This window comes from Xiphias gladius, chromosome 5, assembly GCF_016859285.1.
Source record: "Xiphias gladius isolate SHS-SW01 ecotype Sanya breed wild chromosome 5, ASM1685928v1, whole genome shotgun sequence".
Lineage (NCBI taxonomy): Eukaryota > Metazoa > Chordata > Actinopteri > Istiophoriformes > Xiphiidae > Xiphias > Xiphias gladius.
In genome coordinates this window covers 23,194,373-23,217,476 of record NC_053404.1, presented here as the reverse complement: position 1 = coordinate 23,217,476, position 23,104 = coordinate 23,194,373, and the positions used below count along the sequence as shown (strand labels likewise).

The window sequence follows — 23,104 nt, the reverse complement described above, 5'->3', positions numbered from 1 at the left end:
CAGACACCCTGACCCAGGCGACCCGGCCCGGGTTGATAAGGCCCCGGCTTGGTCCGGGTAGCGCCGGCCCAGCCACGGTTGCTGTTAGTTGACAGATGGTGTTAGTTGCTGTCAGGCTATTTGATGTTAAATTCTACCAAACGCTAGCTGAGGCTGGAAGTAGTTGATATTACTAATACTTACTCTGTCATCTCACATTATGAGTTAACTGATGTTAGCTGTTAGCAGCTGTTAGCTTATGTTAGCTGGTGTTAGCTAATGTTAGCTGTTAGCAACTGTTAGCTCATGTTAACTGATGTTAGCAACTGTTAGCTGATGTTAACTGATGTTAGCTGCTTTTAGCTGCTTTGAGCTGATGTCAGCTTATGTTAGCTGATGTTAGCAACTGTTAGCTGATGTTAGCTGATGTAAGCTGATGTTAACTGATGTTAGCAGCTGTTAGCTGATGTAAGTTGATATTAGCTGCTTTTAGCTGATGTCAGCTGATGTTAGCTGATGTTAGCAGCTGTTACTTGATGTTAGCGGATGTTAGCTGCTGCTACTTGATGCTAGCTGAAGAGCACATTCAGGTACAAAAAGAACACTCTTCTCCAACAGAAACTAGTTTGTCAGGCTGTAAAAACGTTAGAGTTCAACCTTAGCTTGTTGTAAAAAATTAAAACAGGTTATTATTTATTAATGATCATAGGCGTTTATTAGCCGACAGAGTTAGCATAACCAGATCCAGCTCCTTCAGGCTTGGGTCGTTTGACTTTGACCCCCTTTACGCCCTCAGGTATTCAGGCTGTCTGATTTCTGTGTGATAAAGTTACGCTGTGTTGGTGTTTGATCCAAACCTCCATTTTCTCTCCTGTTTCACCAAATTTAGATCAGAATGCGTTTGATTTAAACCTTCTCACCCCCCCTGTCGGGCTGAGTTTGGGTTTAGCTGCGTTTGATTTGTGCCTCATTTCCTCCCTGTGTCTCATAAAATTTCGGCTGTGTTTGATCCAGACCCCCCCTCCACCCGCCTCGCTGTTGCAGGTCTGATTTAGATTTCAGTGCGTTTCATTTAAACACTCTCTCCTCCCTCCCTGCTCGCATTTATGTTGGAATCTGTTTTTCTTCCATCCTTTACGCCCTTCACTTCACCCCTTTGTTGCATACCTCCTCCTCGCCTTTCATCTCTCCTTTTTTCCTCTTTCCTTACCTCCTCCTTTCCTTCCCTGTCTCTTTTCCTTCCCTCACTCTTTCTTTCCTTTCCTTTGCTTTCTTTCCATCTCCACCTCATCTTTTTCCTTCTTTTCCTCCTTCCATCCCACACATACTTCCTCCGTTTCCTTGTGCATACCTTCCTTCCTCGCCTTTCCTACTTTCCTGTTTTACCTCCTTTGTTACTTTCTGTACCTCCTGCTTTCTTTCTCTCTATTTTTTTTTAATTCATCCCTCCTCCTTTCCTTTCCCTCCTTGCCTCCTTCATCCCTTTCAAGATCTCCTACTTTCCCTTCTTACTTTTTACCTCCCTCCTTCCTTTTTGGCCATCCCTCCTCCTTTCCTTCCTCCTTGCCTCCTTCATCCCTTTCAATATCTCCTACTTTCCCTCCTTCCTTTTTGGCCATACCTCCTCATTTCCTTTTCTTTTCTGTACCGTCCTTACTCCCTCCTCTACTTCCGTCCTTTCCGAGTTTAGGGTGTGTTTGATTTAATCCACCTTTTAGAGCCTCTTCCTGCCCTACTTGATTTTGGGGTGCGTTTCATTTCACCACCCTCTCCTGCTGTTATGACAGACCTGAGGTCAGGTTTAGAGCAAACTTGTTTTGACCCCCCTGTCCTCGCTGCGCCCCCCCAGCCTCAGGACGGGTACCGCATGGTGCAGCAGTTCCAGTTCCTGGGCTGGCCGATGTACCGGGACACACCCGTCTCCAAGCGCTCCTTCCTCAAACTGGTTCACCAGGTGGACAAATGGCAGGAGGAGTATGACGGCGGGGAGGGACGCACCGTGGTCCACTGCCTGTAAGAATACACCAAAACACAGTACTGAGGACAATACTGCGACCACTGATAGTACTACTGATACTGCAAGTACAAACACTGGTAGTACTGGTACAAACACTGGTAGTACTGGTAATACTGAACTAATACTTTCCATCAGTGGTGATACATCTCCACCTGGTGGTGAAAAGTGGACTAGCACAGAGTCAAATATTTCTAACTCCTCTCCTTGTTTCCTCCTCTCCTCTCCTTGCCCCCCCCCCCAGGAATGGAGGGGGTCGCAGTGGGGTTTTCTGCAGCATCAGTATAGTCTGTGAGATGTTGCGGCAGCAGCGCTGTGTCGACGTCTTTCACGCCGTTAAAACGCTGAGAAACAACAAACCAAACATGGTGGACCTGCTGGTAAATAACCACAACACACTGCACACTGTTTTATACTTTATTATTATTTAATCAGGATCAATTATTAACCTGATTCTGAACTGATGACATGTTTCTCATTCTTAAATGAGAGTTAAATAATTGGCATTTTAACTATTTCATAGACTCATGAAAATGCACAAACTAAAGGAAAAAGAAGTAACAATGTTTATTGAATTTGAATTAATTTCTTTGTTTGACGGTTTTTATTTGGGCATTTAAAATTCTCCATAATTTCACTTCTTCTGTTTCGGTTAAATACATCCAATTTTATTTTCTATATATCTGTGAATGTTGTTGACAGAATTTGTTTTATGCAGGACTACCCTTTCAAAATCTGAATTCTCTTATATTATAATTGTCTAATATTATAATTATTTTATTATTATAATGATTGTTGTTGTCGTTGTTAGTTGTAGTAGTGATTACTTATTATTACTACGATTACATATTATGTATTATTAAAAATCAATTATTTAGTTTTTTCAAATGTTTCAATTAATTAAGATAAATAAATGAATAAATAAATAAACTGCTAACTGTTACTTGTTATCATTTTATAAAGATTATATTTAAAATTGTATCAAAATTCAATTTGTGTTTTTTGTTCGTCACCTCTTTTAAATGTATTTAGTATTTTATGTAATTTTCTAGTTTTGTTACTAGTTTATTCTTTGACTAATATACTTTTGTTATTATTAATATTTTATATATATTTATATATTGTATTAGATGAATAAATATCATATATATTAAAAAAATATATATATTGTACATTTTTATATAGTAATATTTCATGACCTCTGGTGACCTCTGGTTCCATCTCTTCACAGGAACAGTATAAGTTCTGTTATGAAGTTGCTCTGGAATATCTCAACTCTGCTTAGCTTCAACATGAGACTCTTCTTCATCCTCCTCCTCCTCCTCCACCAGCGATAATGCTTCACACAGTCTGACAGGAGGAAGAGGAGGATGACAGAGAAGGAGGAAGAAGTCAACTACTGACTGAGGGTGAAGAGGAGGAGGACTGACAGAAGTGAAGTGAGGAAGAGGAGGAGGATGTTTTTGCACTGCCTTGTTTGACTGAACTGTCTGACTGCGAGCATGGACACACTGAACTCCGACAGACTCACTTTGTTACTCACCATGTGTCACGTTGTTGTGTTTTCTTATTGTTTTGTTGTATCGATGAGCTGAAACTAGAGGAACCAAAACGACATCAGAGTGGAGCGTCTCGTCCCCGATCGATTATCAGCTTCCGTGAACGTGATCAGTCAGGTTATCAACACCTGAATCGACTTCCCATAGTCTGAGCTCTTCTCCAGAACGTTTCTCCTGTTAGCGCAGAAAAATCTCCAGACACATCTAGAGCAGAGGTTTTCAAAGTTCGACACTGAGCACCCTCCCATTTATTTAGTCTATATTTGTTCACATGTAGTCAAACTGTCCCAGTAAAAGCTGCTTAATCAGCTCTGTTCACCTCCTGTTTGCAGCGTAGCTGTGGATGTACAGACAACTGTCACTTAAAAACAGCAAGATTGTGAATGAAGTTCTGCAGCCTCTTTTTCCTCTGGTTTCTAAGGGGATTTCTGGAGCTTTATTCTGAAGGATCCTCAGGAAGAGGACGTCACACTGAATCTAAAGCTATGTTTATGATGTTCGTGTGTTCAGATTTGATTGAGTGACGACTCTGAGAAGGGGTGTGATTTTTGTAGCAAATAGCGAGATAAATCAGCAGCCAAACTACAACAACTAACTTGCTGTTTTTCCAGCCCAGGTGTCACAATTTGAAAACCTCTGATCTAGAGCACGATGGCCCCCAGCAGCAGGATGAAAATCCTCAGTCATCAGGTCATGGAATATCTGGACAACTGGACCTCCTTTAGGTTCTTAAAGTCCATAAAGGCTTCTTCTGCTCTGACTGACTGGATGAGAAAGTCCAGTTGCCTTTGACTTCGCTCTTCTACATAAAGTTATTATCATAATAATTCATACGTGGAATCAAATAGGAAATCATTAAAATCAGTTCAATTTAAGAGCTTTTATTGATCAGTTCTATAACCAATATGGAATCAGTCTGTTAGGATGATGTCAGCTTTTAAAGGTCGATTTTCATTGGTCATGGAGCATGTGACGTCAGAGATCAGGATCATCACCAGGTTTAAATAAATTCGAAAACGAGTAGTTGATTAATCAGCTCTGCTCAACAGGAAACTTGATCACTAACAATTCTTAATTATTGGTTGTTTTTGTTCATTTGCAGTATGAGGTAAAAATGCCAAGACTTTTACGTTTCCAGCTTCTGAAGTGTCCGTATATTTATACACATATAAAATTTTTGGCTGTTAGTTTTGGAGAAAGCTGGACTGAAGATTTCACACGGAGCTCAACATGTAGGTTTGGAATCCAAAGATTTTTTACACCGGGTTTGACATGTTGGAGAAGCAGGCCAATGAAATTTGAGTAATTGTGCAGAACAGTATCTGGTGCAATAAAGAGAGGTCCTGGTTCTGTTAAATTTGTAGAAAGTGTTTGAGGAAACCGTTTTTTTTATCGCACTGAGACGGTTCTGGCTTCACGGAGATACAGCTGAGTGTCATCAGCGTACAGTGATAACAGAGATTAATTATGTGGCCAGGAAGCTGCAGAAAACCAGAGGGGACCAAGAACTGAACCCTGTGAGACACCGTATATTAAAGGGGCTGCCACCGAGATCTGGTTATTATTGAAGACGCAGAACATTTGAGATGTAGAAGCTGGAACCGTAAAGACCAAATGATTAGTCGAACATTAGAAAAAACAAATCAAAGGACTGATTGATATTCGAAACCATCGCTAGACACAGCCCTAATTCAGTGATAAATAAACACCATCAATCTCGAGCTCAACGGTTCATTCTCGTCCAGACAAAACCACCTCAACTCAAGGTCCGCTTACCCGTGTATGTTCCAGAGCTTTCAGCTGTAGCATAGACCGAGTTTATTCAGTTGCTAGTTTGAATTGAAGTCCTGAAGGAGCTCAGAATAATGGAAAGTTTGAACATCTACGTTTCCATGGCAACCGTGCAAACTCAATCTACCGATGATGACTGTGTGATAAGTCAAAAGCCCAAGGAAAAAGCGACTAAGTGGACTTTTGGGTTGAGATTCTTTTGTCATCATGTGTTTTCTGTTTTATTTTGGGGTTTTTTTTTAATTGTGTTTTTTGTATTACCACAGAGAAACATACAGACATATAAAGACATACAGACGTTCATGTTAAGAGTCACAGTCCGTCCATTTGTCTGTCTTCTTCAGTGGTGTTTGATATTTACTGCTGCAGATTAAAAACTAACTGGACTGGAATCATCCGACCACATCATCCTCAGTTTGAACCCCGGTCCCCCTCAGGTCGTGGTTTCTGTGTGTCTTCTCCTCAGCGGCTGGATGATGCTGGTCGGTGGTTTTGTTAATAATGTACATAGAGCAGGAGGAAGCACGAAGAATATTTATTCCTTCAGTTGTTCTCGGTGTCGATGTCGTTGTCGTTGTGGTCGTTCTTGTGAAGCACACAGAGAGAGAGAGACAATCATTTCGGGCGATTTTAGTGTTCAGAACAACAGAACCGCAGCCAGGAGACGACCTAACTCTGCCGACATATGGCTCTGGGTCGATTTAACCTCGTCTACATATGGCTCTGGGTCAGTGTAACCCTGGTTAGATATGACTCTGGGTTGGTCCAACCCTGGTTACATGTGGCTCTTTGTTTATCTTACCATGGTGAGGTATGTTTGGGGTTTTGATTGAACCCTGTTGATGTAAGGCTCTGGTGCTGATGAGAACATTATTGTAATGAAAGGTTTTATTTATGTTGTATGATTCCAAAATACTACAAATAAAAATCTATACACACTTCACCTGGAGTCTGTGTCCTTGCTGAAAATAAAACCCAGTGAAGCACCAGAAGCAGTGACCTGGAGGAGGAGTCGGACTAGATGAAGAGTCACTGGATCAAAATAACTCAGTCAGTTTACTGGGTGGACATTATCACATGATTAAGTTCCCTCAGAGTCTCACATTTATTTTAAAATGAATAGAAACACTATATTAGTATTGTCTCAATTGTCACCTATATATTATCTGTGATATTTACATATTGTAGATATACATGTATCTATTTTTTTGCATATGGTATTGCTGTTTATTTTGGCCTCGCTCTTTTCCTTCAGTATATTTCTCTCTACATCATGTGTTCATATCTAGAGCCTGATTACTTTTAATCACTTTCTTTTCCCCCAGAAGCGTAATTGGTTACACATAAACACATCTCATCACTGCAAAGTCAAAATCAGATGAAATGTAATTATCTTTAACTTTTTTTATCCTTTCTCTTAATAGTTTTTTTTTTAAAAGTATGAATCATTTAAAAAATCCCAAAAAATGGATAATAATAACAACTGGATTATAGGAGAAGCTGTTCGATAGAGTTGAGTAGATTCATTGATTAGGCCATCCACGGAAAATTAATCAGTAACAATTTTGATAATAGACTCATCTTTTATCAGATAAGCAATTATTCAAAGAGAAAAGTGTAAAATTCTTGGTCCCAGCTTTTGAGGTTAAGATATTTTGTTTCTCTTTGTTTCATATAGCAGCAAACTGAAGATTTAATGGTCTTCTTACTGTTTTTAAACTAAATGATTCACAGGGAAGTGTATTAAACAGTATTGGACTCATCCTAATGAAATCAGTCGTCAGCTGCAGCTCTGATATTTGTTTATACATTGATATGATGATTTTATTCGTATTTATATGACTGTACCTCCCGGTCTGGTGAATTAAATGCAGAGAGAGTTGCAGTTTGTGTTCTGGCCTGTGGGGGCGGCGTCATCCCGCCGGAACAGGACATAAACCAAGGAGAAGAAGTGTTTCCGGTGCGGCCCGTAGTTCCGGCGGTGGTTTTCCGTCTAAAGTTAAATCAGATCTTTATTTTGAAGCTTCCTGTGAACGTTAAATCCTCCCCGCCGTCACCGTGTGAGCCGCTCTGCTCTCAGGTAAACCGGACGTCTTCACTTTACCTGTCGGTCTGTTTCTGTTTCGTGGGACCGAGGAAACGTTAGTTAGCATCGTGCTAATGTTAGCATGTGAAGCAGAGCGGTTAGAAGTTGGATGTCTCCGTTTCACACTGCACAGAAATCAAGTGCGTGATAATATTTACACACGAATGTCACGTTTAATGTCGGGATGTGAGCTGAGAGTTTGTTTTATTGCTGTAAACTAAGTGACAGTAACCAGACAGGACCGTCTCCGCGCTCCGAGGATCATCACTCATTAAACACCACAGTCTGTTCAGCTTTTATCTTTTCACTGTGACACTGGAGAAAAATGAGCCGTGTCCTTTAAAGTGGGACAGCTTTTGTGTCTAATGGTCGCATCAACACAGTGTTCATCAAACCGTCTTTATTTGTTCCTGCAGTTGAAGTCTCACACCTTCAGTAAATCCTCAGGACTCTGACCGGACCACCTGCGCACAGGTGACCAGCGCTGCAGGGGGTCCGGTCACCGCCTGCACGCTGCGCGCAGGCAGCCGCCGTAGGCCAACGAAATATCACAACACTGAGGAGAAACGCTTCTGTGAAAAGGAGAATTAAATTTAATGCTCATCAATAACAGGACCTCAGTTCCCCGCGATGAAAAACAGCTGTTAACGAGTAACATGGTTCGTCTGTTTGTTTTTTACCAGAAAGAACAGTTGGTCAGAAGCCACAACTCAAATCTGTGCGTCATGCAAACTAGATTTAACAAAATACTCATTGGCCAAAAAAAAAGAGAAAACTGTGACCGTGGTGTAAACGAAACATGTGCAGGTTTCAGTTCCTAACGAGTGCATTGAACTTGCTTTCTGTAAACTTGTGCACATTTTTTTTTCTTCTGGGGCTACAGCCGCTCCCATAAGCCGCACTGGTAAAGAGGCTCAGTGTGGCTTATGGGAGTGGCTGTATGTTTGTTCTACCCCTAATAAACACAGGAACCAGATGATGAACTGTCCTCTGCTGGTGTTCAGGTGGTTTTAAAGATGTCATCTGGACTCCTGGAGCCTCCTGGAGGAGAAGAGCAACTCTGTGTCTTCCTGCTGAGAGCTGAAGGGGAGGAGGAGGAGTTGAGGAGGAGGGAGGTTGGCTGCCAGTGGGAGAGTCCAGAGGAGGAGAGGAGGGAGGTGGGCTGTCAGAGCGACTCAGCAGAAAGGAGAGACGCTGCTGTCCAGGTGGACCTGCTGAATCAGCAGCTCAGCTGGAGACACTCAGGTGAGTCGTCCTGCCCTCTGCAGGTAGACAGCTCTAACTACAGGAATGGTGACGGCAGCCGTTCGCTGTGTGACATGAAGAAAAGCTGCTTTGTGTTATTTCTTTTGAGGCTGATTATTTTACCCACAGAGCAGAGCTGCCCCCCTAAAGGTGGATAATTGGAGTCATCGGACCTTGAGCTGACTCACATTTTGCCAGTTGTGGCTGTAAACTTTACAGAGTGTGTCTTGTTTCCAAATGCACTGCTGTAAAATCTCCTAAATCAGTCAGTGTTTAAATAATGGCCGGGGGCAGCCAGGTAAACAAACATGGAGGCGATCACCGGAGACCTACTGCAGCAGCTCACATGGTAAATTTAGATTAATCGATTTGTCTGTGAAATGTCAGAGCATAGTGAAAAATCCCCGTTGCAATTTCAATCTGACGTCCTCAAATGTCTTGTTGTGTCCAAGAGATTCAGTTACTGTGACAGAAAAGAGAGAAAAGCTTTGAGCCGTCTCACTTGAGAAGCTGCATTCAGCTATTATTTGGCATTTTTACTTAAAGAATGACCAACGCTATTTCAATTGAATCCAAATAGTCGATTGACTAATTGTTACCCGGCACTAATTCAGCAGTCCTGTTCTGCTCAGCGCTCTGCTGACGGCAGATTGTCACCTGACGTGACTCTGCTGTAGTGATGAATGAACATGGTACAGATTTGACCGTGGGGACTGTTGCACTGGGCTGTGACCTGTGTTGGTGCCAGACACGACCCAGATTGGCCGTTGTCTGAACACCAGCTTCTGTAGGAGAATTTACTGTGATACTGCCCCCTGCAGGTAAAGACAGAACCTATCTATAATCTATATAATCGATAAGTTTGTTTTTATCAGTAATGTCACTGGCATTATAAAGTCAACTGTCCCATCAGCATGGTGAATATGGATTTGTCAAACTTTGAGTAACGACAGTATGTTGAGAAAAGAGGCTGAAATGTGTTGAGATAAGTGTTTCAAACAGTCCACGACCCAAAGACACTCAGTTCACGGTGAGATCCAACTGAGGAAAACAGAGGTTTGTTATCGTCGTTATTGTAAATTATTAATTGAACCAATAATCGATTATCAAAATAGGTGCAGATTAATTTCCTGTCCTTCGGCGCTAATATTTTTAATAGTAGAACAGATGTCGATTCAGGTCTGAATCGGGTCTAAACTCTTCTGCCTTTGCAGGGCAGAGTAGCTCATTAAAGGAGCAGTCCAACATTTGGAGGTCCACTGCTGAAGGTGCAGCACATCGGAGGAATAAAACCCAATAGACACAAAGTGACAACAGAGAAGCTCATTCAGCAGCAGATCTGAGTGCAGCGACGCCTTTCTGACACAAGGAGGCAGCAGACGACCCCAGACTCGTACGACTGATCTGAGTTCAGTTCAGAGTTTTGAGAAGAGACCTACATGTTAGAAACATGCGGTCTGTACAAACTGATCTGATATTTTTAAGTTCACCTGATGTCGTTCAGTCGTGTTGAGGTTTTAACAGAAATGTCACAGGGCGTCAAACCTGGTCCTGAATGTTGAAATGATTCCTTCAGTTATTCGGCAGAGTCAGAGCGGTGAGCTGAACCGGCAGCAGTGAGTGTTTTCACAGCGTAGGTCGAGGAAGCCTGCAGGCAGGGCTCAGGGCTTAGGTAAGCCCTTTGAACTAATCTTTATGATGTCAGGGAGAAAGTCATATTTTTATTTATAGTCAGTATCGCCCCAGAAAACTGTTAGAATCAGGCATTGTTCAGATATTTGTGCTACAGATGAAAACATTATTTAAGGGTGTAGGTCTGCTTTCAGGATATTTATACATAAATACACACAGTTATTTACAGCTGTCATAAATTAATATTAAAAAAAAAATCCATGAGAGTCCCTGTTCATGCACTGGAGCTGGTCCTCACAGGCATCTCTATCATCATTTAATCTGCCTTATTATTTATATTATTATTATTATTTATTCCTTTCTTGATCGTTCAGTCTCTGAAATGTCAAAAAGTAGTTGAATAAAATGCCCAAAACGTCTCGACGGAGCCGAACGTGACGTCTTCAGATGCTCTCGACTCAGAGGCTGATTCACTTCTGACCCGTTAAACTCTGCGACTGCAGGTTCGTCTGCGATGCTGCTGCAGTGTTTCGCAGTCAGACCTGATGGACCAGACGGGGGTGCTCTGCTGCAGCATTGCACCACCAACCGGACCAGAACCAGAACCGTCAAACCCGCCATCAAACTCTCCCCCAAACCCACCCAGTCCAGGTCCAGGACCCAGAGGAGACCGCCTGCTCAGAGCTCCAACACCACCAAGCGAAATCCGCCTCAACGCCGTCGCCGCCGCGTGTCACCTGATGCTGACCAACAGGAGGAGGAGGAGGAGGAGGAGGAGGAGGAGGTGGTGGTGGTGGACACAGGTGATCCCAACTGGACTCCACCCGAAGGTGAGTGAGGACAAAACCAGAGGCCAGGAAGTTCTGATAAGTCCGGAATTATCAGCAAAGATATTTTTATTTAGTAGAAACAACCAAGTTTAGTTTTTATGTTTTATATATTTCTTGTTTTTATTGAATCAAATTTTAAATTATTTTTGTAATTTATATGTTTTGTTTTTATGCATTTATTGATCAGATTTTATTTGAATGCATGATTTGAAGTGGTCATAAAAATAGTTTTCTTGTAGATTTATTTTAATGCTGTATATATTTTTTAATTACATTTTTAATTATTTGATTTGTGTATTTATATTCATTTTTTGTTTTATTTTTAAATAGTTATATTTTATTTTTCTTTATTATAAACTCTCTCTCTCTCTCTCTCTAAAGCAACATTTTATTGAGATGTTTATTTTTTTATGTTCAATTTAAGTTTTTTATATTGTAGAATATAATCTTTTATATTTTTAATTATTTTTTCTTATGTATTTTATTTATTTATCCTTTTTGTACTTTTTAAAATGTATTTATCAGATCTAATGTTGTTGCCTTGTATCAATTAGTTTGACTCCCTGTGTGTCTCCCCCCAGATGTCGAATCTCACCCGTCTCCCTCGTCCCTCGGGGACGAGCGGCTGGACTCAGAGTCCCAGCATGCATCTCTTCGTGTGGTGAAACTGGAGCCCGACAGCACCATGTGTGACGTTTGTGGTAAAGTGATGAAGAATAAGTCGAGTCTGGCCCGGCACTCCTTTATCCACACGGGGAAGAAGCCGTTCGCCTGCCACCTGTGCGACCTGCGCTTCAATCGCCGCGACAACCTGCAGCACCACCTGAATCGGCTGCATCCCAACGGCATCGCCAAGCTGGAAAAGCAGCGCGAGGTGCAGGCCTGGCTGTGTGCGGTCTGCGGCAAAACCTTCAGCTGCAGGTCCAGGCTAAAGACACACGAGGTCATCCACTCCGGGGTTAAACCCCACCGCTGCAACCTCTGCCCCAAAGCCTACATGCGGACCAACGACCTCGAGCACCACAAGAAGATCGTCCACGTGGAGGGCGCCGCAGAGTCTCAGAGGCCGAGCTCGCTGCTCTGCGACCTTTGCGGTAAAGAGTTTAAATGCAGGTCGCAGCTGGCCATCCACTTCCAGACTCACACCGGCGAGCGGCCTCATCTCTGCGACATCTGCGGACGCAAGTTCGGCCGACAGTACCAGCTCAAACGCCACAAGATCCTGGTCCACGCAAACCAGGTGAACGGGGAGGAGAACGGCGTGTCGCTGCTCGACACGCCGTTTGCCTGCAGCATCTGCGGGAAGCGGCTGAAGTCTGAAGCGCTTCTCGCCGCTCACTCCCGCATCCACACTGGCGACAAGCCTCACCGCTGCGGCATCTGTATGCGCAGCTTCCAGCGCGCCACCTGCCTGAAGCAGCACCACCTCCGTGTTCACCTGAAGGTCAAAGTGAACAATGCGCCACACGTCGCCGGGCGCAGGAAGACCACGGCACCGGCGAAGGTGTTCCCGTGTCCCAACTGCAGCAAAGTTTTCAAATTTAAGTCTCTGCTGGCGAGTCACTCGATGATCCACAGCGAGGTCCGACCGTACGCCTGCGACTTCTGCAGCCGCAGCTTCAGACGCCTCAGCCACCTGAAGAGACACCGTGAGGTGGTCCACGCCAACGGAGCACGCCTGCCGCAGAGCTTCGTCTGCCACATCTGTGGCAAAGACAAGAAGTGCCGCTCGCAGCTCGCCCGGCACGTCATCATCCACACCGGGGAGCGGCCGTTCGCCTGCGACCTCTGCACCGCCCGCTTCAATCGCCGCGGGAACCTGCAGCAGCACAGGAAGCGCATGCACGGCATGGGGAAGCCGCCGGCCGAGGAAGCCCCGCCCATCCTGTTTGACGACGACGTGACGCCCGCTCTGACATACAAACAGGAAGAGACGGTGGTGGCTGTCGACGCCGCAGCTGAGCAGTTTGAGACTGCGACGAACGACGAGCCGGATGTCGCCCAGCATCTTGTCGCTACCTAACGCTGACTGAACTGAGCGTGCTCACACCGTCCTGTGTTTGCGTTTAAAACCGGTCTGAAGTCGTGAAGGTTTTTGGCATCAAACTGAAACGTCAGGTGAGCCTCCTGACAGATCTCAGAGCGTTCTGGATGGATCTGTAAACAGGGACGCACATTTGGAGTAAGTGAAATGAGTCCTGGGGAGTCAGTCTGACACTTTAATAAACTTGGCGATGATCTGAGAGACGATCGATTGATCGATTGATCCAAAATGTTCCGTTGAAAGGAGAATTAAACATCAACATGATTCAGAAAATATAAGGTTTCTCTCATCAGTTCAGATCCGGATCTTTAAATCTTCTAGATTACGTCAGGCAGACAAAACCATAGCTGGTCTGGAGCTTTCCATCATATCACGTGATTTTCCTCAGCAGATTGAGTTCACTCAGTTGCCTCCTTTCTTCCTTCACTTCCTCTTACCTCCTCTATTAAATCTTTTTGTAAACAAACAAATCGAGGCAGCTGATTGGTTGACGTGTAAATAACAACAGACAGACTCCGGAGTCACAGAAAGCGTTTTTATACATGACAAACAGAAACTTCTGGTTTGTTTGTTGGAGCATTGACGTGCTGAAGAATCACAACATGACTGCCCACGCCCCGTCACAGTTTGTCAGCTGACAGTACGACTATTCAGTCACAGTGATAAACTGAGAGGCGTTTCCACGGTGACAGGAACAAGAAACTGCTTTAAAATCCAATTAATTTTCCCATTAATCAGATTTAATTACCGGGGCAGTTAATGGGTTGATTATAACCGGTTTAGTTCCTGGTCAACAGGGATTTTAAGGGAGAAAAACCCATTAAAATGAACCAAATGACGTTTAAAGTTTGTTGAAAGAGCCTCAATCTCCCCGTTGAAGTGCTCTGGGTTTTACCCTCATTTGAAGTGAAATGAGTTTTTCTGTGACGATTTTCAGGGAGTTTGTACTCGGGGTCTTCACGAGTCCAAAATGTTGGAGCCAGTCTGAAACAGAGCCGTGGAAACCCTGAACCCAGTGTGCATAAATTCATTTTTGAAAGAGCTGAGACCTGATCCAGATCGACCCGAGCCACATTGCGGCAGCATGATGAGTCATCAGATGACCTGTCGCTTGTTCGGGAACGTTCCATGAACAGTTGACAGTGTCAGCAGCTGATTCATCATCGACATTAAGTCGTTTGTGAAACAGTGGATCCTACATTTCTTGGAAAATAGTTTTTAAAAAATGCATTTAATGGCTACGCTGAGGATATCTCGCTAACTGCCATATAATGATGTAAACAGACTGAGGCTAAAGCTAACAGCAAAAGGGTTGTCACCAGCTGTTGACGGAACCCCTTCAGCATCTGTCAGTCAAATCCCAAGAACTAACATGAATTTAATAGCATCCTATTCACAGGCCACTGATTCTGAAAGATTTCTTCCTGTGGTGATTATGACCTGATCCGAGACTGAAGACTATCTGGACCCAGTCCAGATCAGGTCTCAGTGGTTCGCCTGTGACGACCTCTCTGTCGTACCCTAACAATGCCGTAAACCGAGAACAAAAACATTTGGGGGGGTAAAATCAAAATCTGTTCAAATAGTTTCAATAAGTTTGAATCTGTACATTTCATCAGTTTCCTCAGAGTGGAGTCAGTCGAACTTCAGCTGATCTGAAAGCAGTTTGTCTTCAAGTTTATGTTGTGTTCAAGTCGCATGGGAACAGACAGCTTTCTGCCGGTCCGAGCTCAAGAGAATAGACCAGGAGCGGACGATGACTTCATCACAGGTCAGAAACACAAAGGATGATTAAATCTGGTTTATGCTGAATAATCAGTACATGTAATAACTGGCTAACAACACACTGAAATGTGGGTTATAATCAGAATTAAAAGGAAGTAAATTGAAGTGTTACCCAATTGGGAATATTAAAAAAAAAAAAGACTTTCAGCAGCTTCACCTCCACATGTTTTTTTTTAAATGAATAGTTTAACATTTTGGGAAATTTTCTTTCTTTCTGAGAGCGAGATAAAAAGATGATGTCATTATTTAGGGACACATTTTCCAGCATGTAACTCCCACAATTTGTTGTTTTTATGCATAAGTTTTTTGCACAGATTAAACAAACAAGATGAGGCTAGCTGCTTCCCTGTTGTCAGGCGTTATGCTAAGCTAAGCTAACCGTACTTAACACAGAGACATAAGACTGACATCCATCTGAAAATCTCACTGTTATGCAGAAAGAAAGTAAAAGTATTTCACAAAATGCTGAACTGCTCCTTTAAACCAATTGTTTTTCAAAGGAAGTCAGAGTCAAAGAGACATTAACTGTGATGGTGGCTCGGCCGGGTCCAGCAGGGGGCGCCCAGATGTCTTGTAGATCTAACCCAGGTCGTCCTCCAGCGGTGTGATGTTTACAGCTGCTGAAGCCACCACTCTGAGCAGGTGGATCCAGGTGCAGTTCAGGGAAGGACTCGACGATTCACAGGGTTTTAGTCACGTTAGCAGTTACGAGTCAGTCCGTCCAACTCACTTCGTTAACTTCTGGATGGACTGTGATTACATGTGGGTCTCGTGTGTTTACTGCTAGTTAGCAGATGTCAGCTTGGTAACAGGCTGAACTTTTACATCCAGGTTTTCTTAAAAACGAAAATACACAGATTCTACGTCCTTTAAACCTTCTCTTCTCTGCTTCCTCTCTTTCATCCCTGTTCCTTTTAATTGATCGGGTCTATTAAGCCTCACCCCCTAGCTGCAGTGTGGTTCAGCTGCTCTAAGATCAAACGCATCCCTGCAGTGACTCCACCCCCCTGAGGGATGCTTCATTTCCTCTCAGCTGCTGATATCACTCCCACTTCATTAACTGCACACAGTCAATTAAACATCGAGGGGGGGGGGGGTGTATTACTGTGACACGGCATCACCACAGGGAACACAGGTGAATAAACAGGTGAAGACCTGGGAACCAATCAGATCTGACTGGCAAACAGGTAGATTGTCCTCTGTAGAAGGGAAGGAAGGTACAGGAAAGAGTTGAGGGAATAAAGTAGGAGACAAGGGAAGGAAAGTAGGAGCGAGTGAAGGAAAGGGAAAGATGGGAAGGGAAAAAGGAAGCTCAGAAAGGAAAGAATCAGATCTGAACAGGAATGAAGCTTTCAAGAAAAGAAGTGAAGAAGGAAAGGAGGATGGAGACAAGTGCCTTCACAGTAAAGAGGGGCAGTTTAAATACACAGTGACCTGCATCTGCAGTGAAGCGTTTTCAATGTGCCGTAAAATAAAAGCCTCTGTGATGTCGTCATCGTCCACCCGCTCCCGAAAGCTGCACGTGATGATGATTGGCCGAGCCGTGAAGCGATGCCATCCCTCTGCCGCTGACATGCTGATGCCGCTGTGATGTCTCGGGGCAGTGCTTTCACACCTCCATGCTGTCGGGTTTGGGCGTCCTGGAGATCCACAGATTTGACTGGTCGGTGGCGGTCTTTGTGCGGGGATTACTGTGGGGACAGGGGTGATGACATTATCATCATCATCATCATGGGGGGTTACAACCCTGCCTCCTCAAAATAACGATATATTACTGGTTGGTTTCCTCAAAGTCAAGTTTCCAACCAAACTGACGGCAACTTTTGACAGAATTTCTTTAGAAGAATCAAAGAAAATGTGAGTGGAGTCTTGGTTCCATCCACTGCTGTGGTGTGAATATGATTCCTGATACCACTAGTGTTGTTTGGTTGGCGTCTCTAAGGGGACGTGTTGACATTGGCCGCTTTGCGGCAGCGCGAACACGTGTAACTGTGACGTGAGGTTTTGGTTTTTGTTTAGTTTGAGCTCAGTCTCCCATCGACTTTCTCGACACGGTGATAAAGTGCTGAATCTTGTTTCCGCAGTGACGACGTCGGGAACAACAAACTCCTGCAGGTTAAATAAAGACTTTGACTTGTACTTTGAGTATTTCTGACTGATGTTACTTCATAGTTCTGCTGCACCACTGTTCAGAGTGTTGGAAATATCCTGGTGATTAACAGATAAACACCAGCTCATTTTTAGGAAATTATGAGGAAAGTTTCCAGGAAATTATGAGGAAAGTACAGAACCTGTAAAACAAAGCTGGATTGGTCAGAACTGACAGAGCCGAGCATTTCTACATTTTACAGAAACATTAACAGACTGTCGGGTGGCTCTAGGAAAAACACCCGATCATCAGATCGTCTCCCGCTGGACACGCCTGAACTGAAGCCAGGTATTGCCTCTCTCACACACACACACACACACACACACAGAGCCAGCAGCTGCTCCTGTAAATCAGCTCTCATTAACAAGATGTCGGAGTGTTTGACCCGTCGTAATCGCAGAGTAAGCTCTGCATCCTCAGCAGTAACAGGAGGAGGAGGAGAGGCTGCTGGGAGTTGTAGTTTCTAGTTCAGTCTTACCTTCTACTGAGCATCTGAAAACAACATGTCCCAGAAGCCACCAGGATGAGCAGCAGCAGAGGGATTGTTGGAATAATCACGTAGACCAGTAACATACCTGAAGAGAGAGAGACGGACGGTAAAACACTGGACCGGACCGGACCAGACCAGAATTAAAACACCAGACAAACAGGACTGAGACCGAGTCTCTTTCACACCTGTAGTTCGGTTCGTTTGGTCCAGGCCAAAGAAACAAGTGACCCATGGTTGTCTCTTAGTTCTGGTCTGTTTGCCTGCAGGGTCCAGACGTAGAAACGGTCTGCGCTCGCATAAACCACGCAGACGCTGTTTCTCACATGAACTGACCTCAGACCAGCAGACACAGAGTTTTCTAGAGCCAAACATTGCGTTTTCCTTTTTTACCTGACTGTGTTATGATCGTTGAAGTCTACACGGGAAACTGCAAAACTTGGGTCAAAGGTTCATTTTTCAGCTTCTCAGAAACAGCTGTTTAGAAGTGATGAACTCTACCGCTCCTTTTATTTTCTACCCTCAGCTGCTTTCTAAGGTCTCTTTCACTCTGAGCCACAGACGAATCACTGATCATCGCCCTAACGTTTAACAATGTCGACAGCGACGAAGGTTTACAGATGCACCTGAGGAATGAACGGTTCAGGCTTCTTCGTCTCTGGAGCAGCAGAAGCAGCCACATGCAAACCGATGACTCCATTTCTGTGGAACTGCGGGAGGTGACGTGAGGCTCGTTCACCCGCATCCAGTTCCACGATGACCGAGCTTTATAACAGACGGATTCATAAATCTGCATATTTCTCTCTGTGTGTACACACAGTTCCAGTTAATCTGATCCCAGCTCAGCGTTTCAGTGTGTAGATGTTAAAGCGTCAGAGACCCTCCAGAGTCACGTAGAGTCAGTTTATTTATAGAGCACATTGAAAAGCGGCAGGTACCTGAAGCTCCAGCCGTGGTCACCTGAGGGGGAACCACCTTAGTGCCTGCAGACGGTTTGACCACACCTCCACCGGCTGTCGCCTCTGAGGACACACAACACACAACTGTGACACACTTTGACCTGATGGTGGTGCTAAAGGGAAAGTCGGCGGATCACCGATGTCATTGTGGTCCATCCCGAGGGGAGCGTGAATGTCTGAACCGGTTGTTGGGATATTTCAGTCTGAACTACAGTGGAGGGCACTGATAAGGCCTTTCCTGCTCACCTGTGCTCTGCCCTCCAGGTGTGTGACCCGTCACACCGTGGCTCTCTGAAAGAAAGAAAGATCCAACAGGCCTTAAGTTATCAGAGACTGAAGCTGATCGGCTGACGGTACCTGGTTTGTTTATCAGAGACTGAAGCTGATCGGCTGACGGTACCTGGTTTGTATTTGCAGATGAAGTTGTGTTTCATGTTGCAGCGGTCATCGTTCCACTGGTAGAGATAAGTCCCGCCCAGACCAGGTAGCGCAGTTGGCTGATGGTACATGACGACGCAGGCCTCTCCTCCACAGGACGGCTCGTCAAAATACCAGTTCCTACATCATCAAAGGGAGTTTTTAGGGAGCTGCCCTTTGCTTCCCATTTTATCTGCAAAACGGTGCACGGGTTCACCCTGCAAGGCCGGATCTCCAGCTCCTGGAGTCCCCGACGCTCCAGGTTTACACCACACCAGCTGGTTAAATGCAATCTGATGAGCTGCTAATGTGCTCCACTAAAGAACCGTTTCAACTAGGACAGGTTCTTACCCAGCACCTGACTTTGTGTCTCGCTGAGGGTCCCAGAGCCAAAATCTAGTTTTACAGCCCTAATTATTTTGGTGTATATTGGTCCCACATGTATTCCTAAATATAGTTCTATCAAATTTCTTCAAGCAGAGGACTAGTGGTCGGTGTGATTCCCTTTAAAACGGGGGTCAGTGGGGAACTGTAGTAGCTTGATGCTGCTACATTAAGCTCTGGTATGAAACCTGTGGTAACTGTAGACAGAAGCAGGTTCTATCAGAGCAGACTAACAGTTTGATCGATTCTTTACACTCCGGCTTTTGGTTTCACAAAGACCTGAAAATGACTCTTTGTGTACAGACGGTCTCTGACTGCAGCTTCCTCTTGTGGCAAACGCTAGGCTTCATGTGATTGGACAGCTGCTGTTCAGGGACGGGGTTTAGTGAACAGACAGTTTCGGTCTTTCTCCAAACTACCTCGACGAGTGCTGAGGACGCCGCCCCGTCGGCGCTGAACCTGTTTATGATTGTGGGGTTAGACATGGGTCACCTGAAGGAGGCGGGGCTGCCGTCGGTCCAGTGGTAGAGCTGTGGACAGGAAGTGAAGGTGTTGCTGAGTTCGGGCTGAGCCTGATTGACTCCGTCCACCCGAGTCAGACCGATCCAGAAATCGCCGTCCGCTATACCTCCTTCTCCGGCACCACCCACTGCTCCTGAACATAGCTCCTGCAGAAGAGGAGGAGAAAAATGAGAGGAGGAAGAGAAGGAGAGGAAGAGGCCCGGGTGTGTGTCTCACCTGCAGCAGGTTCTCAATGTCCGTCTGCTCGGCCAGGCTCTCGATGCTGAGCAGCGACCCTCCGTCCATCTCGCAGGCTCGGCGCGCTTCCTTGAACGCCACGCGACTCGACACGTCGTGGAAATACGCGATCTTATAGCAGGGACGCCCCGGACCACCCGAACACACCGTCTGACCTGAGAGACAGAGAGTGACAGGTGATCTTTCTCCGGACACCTCAACCAGGAAGCTTCCCTCATGTTTGGAGCCTGAGAAACTCCCCTGAGCCGTGATTCCCACCTGTCAGGCTTCTTTCTGCCTGCACCTACTAGAGACCCGAAGTCCTGACATCACATCCGGGGCTAGCCTCCGTTCCCACCAGCGCGTGTGTGTGTGTGTGTGTGTGTGTGTGTGTGTGTGTGTGCGCGTGTGTGCGCGTCCACAGTGAATAGCTGCAGTGATTAATTCACAGTCTGGTTAAAACAGCCTCACACACACACTGAGCTACTTTAAGTGATTAGCTGGATTCTCTTCTGCACCATCATCACTTTACTGTTAAAGCCACTAAAGAGCTCCATTTATATCTGTCTACGACCAGCCCCCACCCCCCCACACCCCCACCACCCCACCCTCAAACTCAGCTCTGCTTCACTGGAATGACCATCATTCAGCGCAGCTCTGCCAGCGCAGGTTGTAATTTAGATCAGTTTAGAGGGAAGAAAAGGGATGGTTTGTCCATCAGGGGGAAACTGGACTGAAGAGGAGAAAATCACTGAAAACAAATAGAAATGAATGTGTGTTATAAAGAAAGAACACGAGTGGAAGCAGGAGGTGGATCTTCAGGAGCACAGTTTAGGGTTTGATCATCGGACCTGATTTAATGTGAAACACTAAAGTCTGAACCGCAACGCCAGTAGAACAGTCGTTCTGCGGGAATGCAACCACAAACCCTCCCGACAGAGCCGAGCTCTGAGTTGACGGAGAGCCGGAGGGTCCAGAACGGAGGAAGCTGTTCTAGCTTATTATCTGTCACCATCCCGTTTTACTGAGGAGCCTAAACTGCCAAAGACTGCCAATAAACTGACACGGGCCAAAGACGTCTCTGGAATAAACTGGGAGCGTACCGAGAACTGACTGTTAGCGGGTCGTTCTTCAGAGCTTTAGTTTCCCTCCTCGGTCTCTCTGTACTGAAGGAAACGGTGAACAAAATGTCCGGGGGGAGGAAACCGAACATAGACGGAGTTAGCTCGGAGAGCTGGCCGTTAGCTCGCCAGCTACAGCAGGAGTCCAGACCGGAGACCGGATTGGATCTGGTGTACCTGGGCCTTAAATCCGATTTTATTATGTGGTGTAAGATTAAAGACGACAGCCAGGAGAGCACCAAACCACACCCTAACAACCACGGCGCTGATGGTGTCGGCTGTTGCTAGGCAACGGACTCTGTTGCTGAAGTAGGAGATCAACAGTTAAGATGGATAAACAGTAGAAAACAGCAGTGAGCGGTTCGGTTTGTTATTCATGTCAACAGCAAAGAGCTGAAGTCGTCTCTTCCCCCTCAGATCTGGGCTAAATGAACGGAACGGGGGGAAGTCATGGAAACCTGACAGGTCATTTAAGCTGAGAGGGACGTCAATTTGAGTCCACCACAAATTTGACTTGAATGAAGTTAGACAAACATTAAGAAAAAGAAGCCTTCAAATTAAAAAGGAAGACAGTATAAAAGCTGTAAAAAAAACCAAAACAACTTAGCATCTGTGCACAAGACATTTTATAAATAGGTGAAATAATATGAGATGGATTATATAAAGTAACCTGACAGGAGCCACTTGTTTCGTACCTGAAAAGGACCTTAATTCAGGTTCACCCAAAGTTTGGGTTTCTTTACCCGATTGATATACTCAGAGGGATTAAGGGCAGCATTTACAGGTTTTTCAAAGGGTCAGAAAACCCGTAAAATTCACCGCATACGATAAAACACACCCCTGAATTTTTACCTGGTGGGTTGAGTAAGAAATCCTGAAATAATGCACAAGTATCAAAATCCAGTCGTCCTTCACAGTTCACCCCAAGTTTCGAATGGATTGCATCCAATTTGATTAACTTTAAAAGTTTTCAGCCCCAGAGAAACTCATTCAACCACTGAATCTATTAGAATCAATAAATCATTCGTGAATAATTCCTTCGGTTTGTGGTCAACGTAACAACAACAACAGCGACAGTTTGAATTTCTAAAAGAGTTCAAGTACAGACCCACGAGATGGAAGAAAGAAAAGCGACGTTTAAGACTGAGCCCGTTAAATGACTTCTTTTATTTTCTCAACTCACCACTCAGCACCCGCGCCCCATCCACCCGGGCAACCATCATCGCCATGACAACCCCGAGGCTCAACGGCAACGCCGGGCAAAATGTCATCGTTTTAGGTTGTTGTGCAACACAACGATAAATATCAAAATGAATTTGTTTCCGTGAAGATTTGATGTCGATTTGTTTACTGGAGCGATCGTTCTTATAAAATTTCAAAATAAAAGCCCGGCTCCTGGTTTATTTCCATTTCTCCTGGTGCTGTCCCGTTTGTCTCCCTCCGATGAGGCAACGCACAGAGAAAGTGTCTCTGTCTGCAAACGCTGCTCACATCCCCTCACTCCTCCCCCTCCTCCCCCCTCCTCCCCTCTCGCTCTCTGATCGATCCTCCCTACAGAGCCCCAGATGTAACCACCTCCTTCATTAAGCCCTGGGGGGCCACACACACAGTTCAGTTTAATTCACTTTCAGGGACGGGGGGGCCGGTTGGTTCCCAGCAGAACAGCTGATCAATACATGACCTCCCCCCCCCCACATTCCTCTGATATCTGCTGCAGTCATGAGCAATGCTTAAGCCACGTCTCTTTTTCTCTCCACTGATCCATCTGAAGGTGAATTTTCACCTCACATTACTCACACACGTTCCTCCGCTGCTGATTATTCATCATCATTCACATTTGGTGGATCAACACACACGCGTTCATGTTCAGGATAAAGAACTGAC

At 44.9% G+C, this 23,104-nt stretch overlaps 3 protein-coding genes across 10 annotated transcripts in view; 2 read left to right on the top strand and 1 right to left on the bottom strand.

Annotated features, from left to right (window-relative positions):
* LOC120789873 (receptor-type tyrosine-protein phosphatase mu-like) overlaps positions 1 to 6,023 on the top strand; it is a 131,341-nt gene extending 125,318 nt beyond the window's left edge. For all 8 annotated transcript variants that reach the window (XM_040127022.1, XM_040127021.1, XM_040127020.1 and 5 more), the window contains 3 exons: positions 1,829 to 1,992; positions 2,238 to 2,373; positions 3,225 to 6,023. In XM_040127022.1, the coding sequence (XP_039982956.1) occupies positions 1,829 to 1,992; positions 2,238 to 2,373; positions 3,225 to 3,278 (354 nt within the window). In that variant the 3' untranslated portion in view covers positions 3,279 to 6,023. The remainder of the gene's footprint in view (positions 1 to 1,828; positions 1,993 to 2,237; positions 2,374 to 3,224) is intronic.
* Positions 6,024 to 7,228: 1,205 nt separating this feature from the next.
* Positions 7,229 to 17,092, top strand: LOC120789884 (zinc finger protein 708-like). Its single transcript, XM_040127064.1, has 4 exons — positions 7,229 to 7,423; positions 8,434 to 8,674; positions 10,810 to 11,136; positions 11,718 to 17,092. Exons 2-4 carry the CDS (start codon positions 8,446 to 8,448, stop codon positions 13,157 to 13,159), a joined length of 1,998 nt encoding a protein of 665 aa, XP_039982998.1. The 5' UTR covers positions 7,229 to 7,423; positions 8,434 to 8,445; the 3' UTR covers positions 13,160 to 17,092.
* On the bottom strand, positions 16,575 to 22,467 carry chodl (chondrolectin). The gene is made up of 8 exons (XM_040127120.1): positions 22,404 to 22,467; positions 20,100 to 20,275; positions 19,854 to 20,029; positions 18,961 to 19,118; positions 18,807 to 18,851; positions 18,540 to 18,623; positions 17,593 to 17,689; positions 16,575 to 16,656 (listed from the first exon to the last, which is right to left on the bottom strand). Exons 1-8 carry the CDS (start codon positions 22,447 to 22,449, stop codon positions 16,575 to 16,577), a joined length of 864 nt encoding a protein of 287 aa, XP_039983054.1. The 5' UTR covers positions 22,450 to 22,467.
* Positions 22,468 to 23,104: the final 637 nt, after the last annotated feature.